Source organism: Bison bison, unplaced genomic scaffold (assembly GCF_000754665.1).
Source record: "Bison bison bison isolate TAMUID 2011002044 unplaced genomic scaffold, Bison_UMD1.0 scf7180017852120, whole genome shotgun sequence".
NCBI classification, from domain to species: Eukaryota; Metazoa; Chordata; class Mammalia; order Artiodactyla; family Bovidae; genus Bison; species Bison bison.
Window position 1 is genome coordinate 15,892 of NW_011482693.1, and position 11,412 is coordinate 27,303.

The 11,412-nt window shown below is 41.9% G+C and overlaps 1 protein-coding gene across 1 annotated transcript; it reads left to right on the top strand.

Moving 5' to 3' along the window:
• The first annotated feature begins 10,107 nt into the window (after positions 1–10,107).
• LOC104997583 (interferon alpha-H) lies at positions 10,108–10,714 on the top strand. The gene has a single exon (XM_010852423.1). The coding sequence runs from the start codon at positions 10,108–10,110 to the stop codon at positions 10,675–10,677; it is 570 nt and encodes a 189-aa protein (XP_010850725.1). The 3' UTR covers positions 10,678–10,714.
• Positions 10,715–11,412: the final 698 nt, after the last annotated feature.

Here is an 11,412-nt window from a genome sequence, read left to right on the forward strand (position 1 = left end):
GTTGTGAAGGGGTTGGCAGTCCCCCCCCCCTCCCCCCCGGGGGTGTGTTGATTATGCTGCATATTTATCCAGCTGCTCTGAGGAACTTCCTGCAAATGAGACGCTTAATTAGGCCAGAATTGTCATTTTCGGCACTTTTCTCATTTTTGTTTGCACCTAAAAACTTTCCCTGTATATTTCTGGCATCAGAGAATGTCACAACTTCGATGCTTCTTTTGTGTTATTACACTGGAAATGAAATACACTCATGGAAAAGTCTCAGTCCAACAGGATGTATGCATCTGAATGAGTCAACTCAGGTTGAAATAAAACCCAAAGCTCAATCTAACTCTCTTATTTAAGTCTAATAAGAAAACTTAAGAGGTGTGACCCTGTACTCTATTTTGACAGTTTTTCAGTTCAGTTCCGCTCAGTCGTGTCCGACTCTTCGAGACCCCATGAATCGCAGCACGCCAGGCCTCCCTGTCCATCACCAACTCCCAGAGTTCACTCAGACTCACTTCCATCGAGTTAGTGATTCCATCTAGCCATCTCATCCTCTGTCGTCCCCTTCTCCTCCTGCCCCTAATCCCTCCAAGCATCAGAGGCTTTTCCAATGAGTCAACTCTTGGCATGAGGTGGCCAAAGTACTGGAGTTTCCGCACCAAAATATATCTAGCCACAACTCTCTGTATTTCCTTTTTAAGATCTAATACATAAGGTTTGAATTCTTCCACAATTATTTACAGGACCATAGCTCTCATTTTCTGATGGTCTACAGATAATAATTGCATAATATTGAACATGGGTTAATTCATACAATTCTCTTCATTCTGTCACCAAAGTGTGCTGACTGCATAAATATCTGACCATGTGGATTCCAGGACAGTCAGGCAGGGATGGTGGCTGCCCTTCTGGGAGCAGGGGCGAGGACATCAGAGGCAGGATGAGAGGAATGAGGCAGAAGGAGGTCAGAGCATCTGAGGGCCAGTACTCAGAGCTGATGAAGAGGAGGGACTGGGAGCAGCAGAAAGCTCTACTTTCAGACAATCTGGGGCTCCCGAGTGTAACTGACATCAAACTTTCACTTCCTCTTCTAAAAAACCAAGACAACTTCAGTAGTGGTCACAGAGGATATCATGTTCATCAAATATAAAGTTTGCAAATTACAGGCCGAGAATCTGAACTTAATGAATGATAGTAGCCTTTCATATCAATATAACCAACAGTAATGTCCTTAGTCCATTCTCAGTTCAAACAGGAGAAGCTCTGACTGTAAGGCCCTTAACACTGTCAGGGGTCTGCACATTGAGTGCAGTGCAAACTCTAGGAGAGGGGGCTGCCCATAGGATTGTGAAGAACCAGAGCCCAAGATTCCAGTCTTAGAGAAGTGCCTGGAACATTCTGGAAAAAAATCTTACAGCACTTGAATCCTTTTGCAGAGAACCAGCACCTCAGAAAATTGTCAAAAAAAAAAAAAAAAACCCACAAAACAAACAAAACAAACAAACAACAACAACAAAAAAAACCATGGCTGCTCTGTGAAGAATACAAATGAGATAAACTGTCCCTTACCTCATCCTCAGTTAGTCTCAGACCACCTCTGGTAATATTATTTTCAGACAAAGGTTTTTTTAAGGGTTAAAGAGATCAGGAAATCAGTTATACAACGTAACGAGACAGGGGAGAGGATGACAAGAAACGGGACATTCCTATACTTTCATCCAGGGAAGATGGCAACAGGACTTCTAAAGCTATTTCTTGGGTTAGTATTCGGGTAAACTAAGAAAGGACTTTTCTTTAGTATGAAATGTCAGTCAGTTCAGTTCAGTTCAGTCCCTCAGTCGTGATCGATTCTTTGCGACCCCATGAATCGCAGCACTCCAGGCCTCCCTGTCCATCACCAACTCCCAGAGTTCACCCAAACCCATGTCCATCAACTCAGTGATGCCATCCAGCCATCTCATACTCTGTCATCCCCTTCTCCTCCTGCCCCCAATCCCTCCCAGCATCAGAGTCTTTTCCAATGAGTCAGCTCTTCGCATGAGGTGGCCAAAGTACTGGAGTTTCAGCTTGAGCATCATTCCTTCCAAACAACACCCAGGGCTCATCTCCTTCAGAATGGACTGGTTGGATCTCCTTGCAGTCCAAGGGACTCTCAAGAGTCTTCTCCAACACCACAGCTCAAAAGCATCAATTCTTCGGCACTCAGCTTTCTTCACAGTCCAACTCTCACATCCATACATGACCACTGGAAAAACCATAGCCTTGACTACATGGACCTTTGTTGGCAAAGTAATGTCTCTGCTTTCCAATATGCTATCTAGGTTGGTCATAACTTTCCTTCCAAGGAGTAAGCGTCTTTTAATTTCATGGCTGCAATCACCATCTGCAGTGATTGTGGAGCCCTCAAAGATAAAGTCTGACACTGTTTCCACTGTTTCCCCATCTATTTCCCATGAAGTAATGGGACCAGATGCCATGATCTTCGTTTTCTGAATGTTGAGCTTTAAGCCAACTTTTTCACTCTCCACTTTCACTTTCATCAGGAGGCTTTTTAGTTCCTCTTCACTTTCTGCCATAAGGGTGTTGTCATCTGCATATCTGAGGTTATTGATATTTCTCCTGGCAATCTTGATTTCAGCTTGTGCTTCTTCCAGTCCAGTGTTTCCCATGATGTACTCTGCATATAAGTGAAATAAGCAGGGTGACAATATACAGCCTTGATGGACTCCTTTTCCTATTTTGAGCCAGTCTGTTTTTCCATGTCCAGTTCTAACTGTTGCTTCCTGACCTGCATATAGGTTTCTCAAGAGGCAGGTCAGGTGGTCTGGTATTCCCATCTCTTTCAGAATTTTCCACAGTTTATTGTGATCCACACAGACAAAGGCTTTGACATAGTCAATAAAGCAGAAATAGATGTTTTTCTGGAACTCTCTTGCTTTTTCGATGATCCAGCGGATGTTGGCAATTTTGAACTCTGGTTCCTCTGTCTTTTCTAAAACCAGCTTGAGCATCTGGAAGTTCACGGTTCACGATTGCTTAATACCATATAGCAAATATTTAAATATATTCATTAAAATAATTCAAAATATAAACATTTTAAACAAGTTAAATACGATTAGTATTAATTGTATCTAAATATTAATAAATTCATATATATATAAATACAGTGCTATGCGTGTTTTAATAGTCCCACTTTTCAGTTAATTAATACTCCCCCACCTCAAGGCCGATACCTTAAAAGACACCCTGAAAGTCCCAAAGCATCTCCAGGGGCGCACAGCTCCCCCGTCCTCGGCCCGGGTGGGGACCGCACTCTGACTCACCTCCAGGGTGTCCCCAACACGGTCCAGTCGTCCCATCGCCGCCGCCAAGTTCCCCATTCCCTGAGCTGCCCCTTCATCGCGCCAGAAACGAGGCGGAATCTGTAAAATCGGCCCTAACTCGCTCTGTTTCTCTGCCTCAAACCCCTTAGTAAAAGTATTTTCTTTGTAACGACGTGCCAAGTTGCTCAGTTCTATCCGACTCTGAAATCTCCATGGATTGTAGCCCACCAGACTTCTCTGTCCATGGGGATTCCCCAGGCAAGAATGCTGGAGTGGGTGCTATTTCTTGCTCCAGGGGACCTTCCCAAACCAGGGATCGAACCCAGGTCTCCCACATTGCAGGCCAATTCTTTACCGTCTGAGTCACCATGAAAGAAAGACCTTTGTAAAAATGGCCTCGCTCAAGTTTCTGGGCGAGAAGAAAGCACAAAAAAAAAAACCTCAGGGGAAAGCAGAAGACGCAAGGTTCCGGGCACAAAAATGCCTCTGGAGAGGGTTCGGAAACCAAAGTTTCTTGCTGCTGAAAGTTCCTTAGTGCACTGTTAAAGCCGCACCAGCTTGGTCTCTGAGCAGCGACGCTCTTCCTCTCTGGCTGCCAAACCCGCTGAAACGAAGTCTCAGAACTAGCAAAACTCTAAGAAAACCGCTAAGAAGTCATCCTCCGCCTTCTTGCGGCTTCCTAGAGAACCGCTCTCCCAGAACCTGGCCAAGAAACCTTTCGCTCACTGATTAGTGGTGTCCGCGCGCCCCCTGTTGGCCTTCCAGTGAATCACGGAAACTCCCTATGGCCAAGATCTATTTGCTAGTGGCAGGAGTGATGTTCTGCTCCATCCCTGCTTATCCTCTTGAAAACACAGAAATCTTCATACATTTGAGACAGATGAAAACGATCCCCTCCCAGTCATGCCTAGAGCACAGACATGACTTCAAGTTTCCTTGGAAAAGAGAGAATATCAGCCCAATCCAGATGACTCAAGGCACTTGTTATCACCAATTGATGCTCCAGCAGATCTTCAACCTCTTTACCATGGAGAGTAGCTATGCTACTTGGAACAACACCCTCCTCGACAAACTACTCTCCAGCCTGGGTCAGAGCCTGGAACAGCTGGAAGAAGTGACTCTGGATTTTCCCGATTTGGAAATTACTGTCTGGGAGTATTTCTGAGGAATCCATTTCTATCTGAAGGGAAAGGAATACAGCTCCTGTGCCTGGGAGATTGTCAGAGTGGAAATTGAAAAGTGCCTTTCCCTCATGTAAGAATCCTCAAGAAAAGTCAACAGATAAAATGAAAATTATACTCTCTACTCAATCAGATTGTTGTTTTCTTAACTCTCCAAAGGGATCTGGACTTCTGTTTGCTTACAAGCTGAAAAATATCTGAAATAAAAATCATAGTTTTACAAAAACATTTAGACATAAAAACAAAGTCTCTTTTCTTAAATAAACGCTTTTATAACATAATGTAAAAGATCTTTATGTATTTGGGGGTATTTACTATTTTCAACATCTGAAGTTTACTTTTTTATGGAAGTTTTTAGGAGAGTATGTTGTTAAAGGTATTTGTCAGTTAGCCTAATGTTTAGCCTCTGTAAGAGGTAAACAGAAAAGTGTCAGGAATTTGATTCTAATGGAAACCATTCTTTCCTTCTTTGAAGAGCACAATACAGGCCTTCTTGATCAAGTGAATCTTCTAGTTTGCTCTTCTCCAAAAAGTGAGTCAGGGAAATGGGTCCCCTTGTCTTGCAATTTTTCCATCATTAACACATGACTTCTATTTTGTCTGTAGTACTTGAGTCTATTCTCCTTGAAGGCAAAGGGAAAAGATTAGTGGATCACATGGGGTGTTTCCAATGACCAGGGCTCCACGGGGGTAATAGCACTTCTGCTCACATTACCCGGCCGGGACTTATCCTCATGGGAGTCTCATTGCAAGGAAATTTGGAAATAATTGGATGATTAAGACAGAAGGAGACAAGTTCAGTGCACAAGACCATTTTTTCATTTTTGCACTATTTGTCCTAATGGAGCTCTGGGTGGGTGTGCAAGGAGAAAACCAATGTTCTTGCTTGTACACAGTCTAATTTAAACTCTTATTTCACAGTTTCAGCTTGGGAAAGATGACAGAGCTGTCACTCAGAGTTCACAGGATCATAGACAATTTGAAAGAAGCATTCAGGTTGAGTCCCAAAGGCATAGGCCAATGAGGAAAACATCTACAAGTGTAGACAAAGTGTTTACTTGCTGCCTGAGGGAGACAAGGAAAGAGTGATCAAGCAGCCCCTTGCAAGCACTTGAGAATCACTGAACGAAAAGTGGACACTGAGTCCTCCACTCACCATACCTTCCAAATATTGAAAATGCAAACTTGAAGAAAATATTTCTGCAAATGATCTTTAAAAAGTATCTCACACAATATTTCATCATATCTTCCCTTGTAGAAACATGAAGAATCTCTAAATCATTGTGTTCTCACATCATATATATCTCATAGATATTGGGTTTATTGTTTCTCCTATCATTACCATCCTTGTGAACTGATGTTACTTGAATATTGATTGAGCTCAAGAAATGTTAGAGCCCAGACTAGACGTCTAGGAAATGGTGTTCAGTAAGATAATTTCTCTCCCTTCAGAAATTTTACAGACTCTGGAGGTATTCTGAGGATAAAACAGGGCATGTAATATCTTACTATTCAAGCTTCTTCAACAAAATAGCATAGACTAGGTAGTTTGCAAAGACCAGAAATGTATTACTCAAAGTTAGTTCTCGAGTCTGGATATCCAAGAACTGTGTGTCAGCTTGGTCCAGTCGTGGTCAGAGCCTGCTTCAGGTCTCACACTGCAGAGTTCTCTCGTATCATCACAGGGCAGGAGAGGGACTAGTTTTTATCCACCTCTTTTATAAGGGCATTATTTCCTTTTGTGAGGCCTCCATCCTCACACCCTAATCACTTCCCAGAAGGTCTGTCACCTGATATAATTACTTTGGGGTTTAAGACCTCATGATATGACTTTGGTGGGGTCCTAACCATTCAGAACATAAAGGTCTTTAAAGTCTACATGCTTGGCATGTAGAAGGAAGAAAATAGTCACACTGAGCAAAAAAGAATGAGCAGGTTAGTAGGCAAAATAAGGAGACCAGGGATTCAGATCCAAACTCTAGATTTTCAACCTGTTGTAAGGCTTTAATTATTACATGTCAAAAACTGGAAACCAATCTAAAATGAAGCTCACCAGCCATGCAATGGAATAAAATAGAGCATGGAAGTGATCATTCATCATTCCTTGTGAGGAGTCTCTGAAGTATCTCAGGTCAATGTAGTAGTAATTGCCATATCGGTAAAGATCCACCAGAGAGTACTGTGGTAAACTGCCTGCTCATTGCTGTGCACTATGAGCATCAAGGAGAGTTTGAGTTCAGATACATGGCTCTGCGTATGACACCCAGCAAGTTCTTTTCTGTCAGGACCTCAGTTCAGTTCAGTCATTCAGTCATTGGTGACTCTTTATGACCCCTGAACCGCAGCACACCAGGCTTCCCTGTCCATCACCAACTCCTGGAGCTTGCTTAAACTCACGTCCATCGAGTCAGTGATGCCATCCAACCATCTTATCCTCTGTTGTCCCCTTCTCCTCCTGCCTTCAATCATTTCCAGCATCAGGGTCTTTTCCAATGAGTCAGTTCTTCGCATCAGGTGGCCAAAGAATTGGAATTTCAGCATCAGTCCTTCCAGTGCATATTGAGGACTAATTTCCTTCAGGATGGACTGGTTTGTTCTCCTTGCAATCCAAGGGACTCTCAAGAGTCTTCAACACCACAGTTCAAATGCATCAATTCTTTGGCACTCAGCTTTCTGGTCCAGCTCTCACATCCATACATGACTACTAGAAAAACCATAGCTTTGACCATACAGACCTTTAGGTCCAAGTAACAGCTCTGCTTTTTAATATGCTGTCTAGATTGGCCATAGCTTTTCCTCCAAAGAGCAAGTGTCTTTTAATTTCACGTCTGCAGTCACCATCTGCAGTGATTTTGGAGCCCAAGAAAATAAAGTCTGTCGCTCTTTCCTTTGTTTCCCCATCTATTTGCCATGAAGCTATGGTACAGGAAGCCATGTTCTTAATTTTTTGAATGTTTTAAGTTTTCAGCCAGCTTTTTCACTCTCCTCTTTCACTTTCATCAAGAGGCTCTTTAGCTCCTCTTCCCTTTCTGCCTTAAGGGTGGTGTCATCTGCATATCTGAGGTTATTGGTATTTCTCCTGGCAATCTTGATTCCAGTTTCTGCTTCATCCAGCGTGGCATCTCACATGATGTACTCTGGATATAAGTTAAATAAGCAGGGTGACAGTATACAGTCTTGGTGTACTCTTTTCCCAGTTTGGAAGCAGTCTTTTGTTCCATGTCTGGTTCTAACTGTTGCTTCTTGCCCTGCATACAGGTTTCTCAGGAGGCAGGTAAGGTGGCCTGGTATTTCTCTCTCTTGAAGCATATTCCACAGTTTGCTGTGATTCACAAGGTCAAAGGCTTTAGCCCAGTCAATGCAGTAGAAGTAGATGTTTTCTGGAATCATGACCTAGTTGAGGACAATTATGGGTGAGGCATCCTCCTGAGTTTAACATAGTGCTGGGCAAAGGCTGAAAACTGTGTTGCACTTGCTACTTGAATCCCCAGACCACACGTGCCTTCAAGGAAGGAGACTCCTAGTGGTTTTAGCAAAAAGCTCAGTATGACTGGTACCAGCAGGAATAGAGTGGAAATACCAGACGCTGTCTATTATAGTTACAGGAAATAGGGCCCAGATGAAGAAAAATAGCTGGGTCATTTGTAAATGCCTTCCAGTAGTAGGAGGAAATCTGAGAAACTGCTTTAGCTACAATTACTTGTTGAGGACTTCCCTGATGGTGCAGTGAAGAAAAATCTTTCTTCAGGAGACACAGATTCGATCCCTGGTCCAGGAAGTGTCCACCTGCCATGGAACAACTAAGACAGTGCTCCCCTGTTACTGAGACCCTGCTCTAGAGCCCACACGCTGCAACTCCTGAAGCCTGCACGCTAGAGCCTGAGGAGGACCACACAGCAAGTAAAGCGGGTACTGCGAGGAACAGCGATCCCCACTTGCCACAGCTGATGAAAGTCCGGGCAAGCAGTGAAGACCCGGTGCATCCAGAAGTGAATAAGTAAACAAATAACCAGAAAACAACTTGTTGAGCAATTACACTGGGCCTGGTACAGAGGATACCACAGAGAAGAAGAGTTCAGTCACTACAGAGCTGATTTGCCAAAGATGGTCACATATCTCTTATTTGAAGTTTGGAACATAAGGGGACAAGACAACATAAAATCCACTGTAAAATCAGAAGAATTCAGGAGCAGAGCCAAAAGTTAAATCTTCCCATGAAATAATAAATATTTATCCCATTCTGGATTAATTACAAAGATGGTTTCCTTTTTTTGAAAACAATAGACTTGGATTGTAACTTGAAAGTCATTTGGGAAATCTGAAATTTAATGCAAAGGAACAGAGAGAAAGATTCACATGGATGGTGATTCCTAAATCATGCTTTCTCACTGGGGATAATACTACTTCCACGCATGCAGACATTAGTTTTCTGGAATATGAACAAATCTTGTCATTACAATGATTAGTTATTACACGTCAAAGCTCAACCTGATACAACAAAATCTAACCCCTTAGTATTTATTTCTGTCTTTGGCCTTTACTGTGTATCATACATAAGAGAAGCATTGAGATTGAGTTTATGGAATATAATCAAATTGTATACAAGATCAGTATTACAACCTAAGGTGACTAGATGGTTCATGGGAGGACTTTCCATCATTTGCTTGATCTCCAAGTCATATTGTGAGAGTTGCCCTTTCTGTACTTCTGAGAAACCATTGTCCGTCTCATGCATGTTGCTTACGTTTGAAGGTCAGTGTGATTTGGGCTCCAGAAATTAAATAAAAATGGAAAATTTATTTGTAAATAAAATACAAAAAATATTATCTTTTCTTACAAAATTCTACAAAGGTGGTTCAACATGTCAAAGTATTAAAGAGAAAAAATGTTGATAATATCCAGATGAATATCTAGCAGGCAGTAAAACTAAAAATTATTTTCTGACATGAAGAAAATTCAATGATAAATACTTAAATATTAAAGGACTATTTTAAAGTTATTCAATGATTTGAGCAGCTTTGATGACATTTAAGTATGTCTATATCTTGGTATTATTAAAAGTATTTATGTAAATTTTATTTCAATGTGTAATTGGATACATACCTACTTATAAAAGTAAACATATGACATTAAAAGTCACTCTGAAAACTGAGTTTATAAAGAAAAAATAAAATTCAGTAGCTTTTACATTTAAATTATAGGTTAAAATTTTATGTAATTCTAAACTACACTGAATACAAAGAGTAAGATTTACACCTCCTTTTTCTATGTACAGAGAAAAGATATTCATAGAGTAAAAAAATACATACACAGTATATCTGTGTTATCAAAATTTCACAGTGCAGAGCAATTAAGAAAAAAATATCTAAAAAGGCTCTGTGGGCAGAAGAAAGAAGGGCAACTTGAAAAAAAAAAGATTGAGAAATGCTGCCCTAATCCACTGGAGAGTGCAAATTGAAAAGCAAAAACAAAAGTAGAAAATAAGAGGGAACCTTCAGAAAATGGAAACCATTGGCTTCTATTTAAGACACAGGCCTGAAGGAAGGTCTTCAGAGAATCTAGAGAGCAGGTTCAGAGTCACCCACCTCACCAGGCCACAAGCATCTGCAAGGTCCCCGATGGCCCCAGCCTGGTCCTTCCTCCTGGCCCTGCTGCTGCTCAGCTGCAACGCCATCTGCTCTCTGGGCTGCCACCTGCCTCACACCCACAGCCTGGCCAACAGGAGGGTCCTGATGCTCCTGAGACAACTGAGGAGGGTCTCCCCTTCCTCCTGCCTGCAGGACAGAAATGACTTCGCATTCCCCCAGGAGGCACTGGGTGGCAGCCAGTTGCAGAAGGCTCAAGCCATCTCTGTGCTCCACGAGGTGACCCAGCACACCTTCCAGCTCTTCAGCACAGAGGGCTCAGCCGCTGTGTGGGACCAGAGCCTCCTGGACAAGCTCCATGCTGCACTGGATCAGCAACTCACTGACCTGCAAGCCTGTCTGAGGCAGGAGGAGGGGCTGCGAGGGGCTCCCCTGCTCAAGGAGGACTCCAGCCTGGCTGTGAGGAAATACTTCCACAGACTCACTCTCTATCTTCGAGAGAAGAGACACAGCCCTTGTGCCTGGGAGGTTGTCAGAGCAGAAGTCATGAGAGCCTTCTCTTCCTCAACAAACTTGCAGGAGAGATTCAGGAGAAAGGACTGACACACACCTGGTTCAACACGGAAATGATTCTCATGGACCAACAGACCACACTTCCTCCTGCGCTGCCATGTGGAAGACTCTCATTTCTGCTGTCATCATGCACTGAACTGAATCAATATGTCAAATGTTTTCAGGAATATTAAGCAACATCATGTTCAACTCTATAGGCACTGGTTCCTCACAGATGCCGAAGCTGATCTATCTACATATTTAACTACCTGGACATTTATTTATTTATTTTAATATTTATTTAACTATTTATAAATATTTAAATTATTTTGTTGATAAAATATTATGTATGTATACTTATGGGAAAATGTGTATTTTGTATTTAGTCAGTTTATGATTTTTCTTCCTTTATTAAATTCTTACTGTAAAAGACTTACTTTGTTTTTTTGTTAAAACAGAAACACCAAGCCAAATGGCAGCTTGATTAAAAAATGCATTTTACTATTCCTTGAGCCGTCTTTAGGATTTACACATTAGAAGTAAAAATACTCTAGCTCTAGCTATGTTGTTTGTTGCTCTGAGGACCTTGAAGGGAACACAACCACTCCAACGCTTTTTGTAATTCTGATTTTTTTTCAAAAAAAGTAACCTAAAAACAACGATCAAAAAAAAAAAAAAATCCATGCTTCAGGATTTGATGAATTCTTGTGAAGGATTTTCTGCCTCTTGTTTGTGGTGGAATTTTCTTCCTTGGAAAAAATTGTAGGTATGCTTGAAGACATGGTA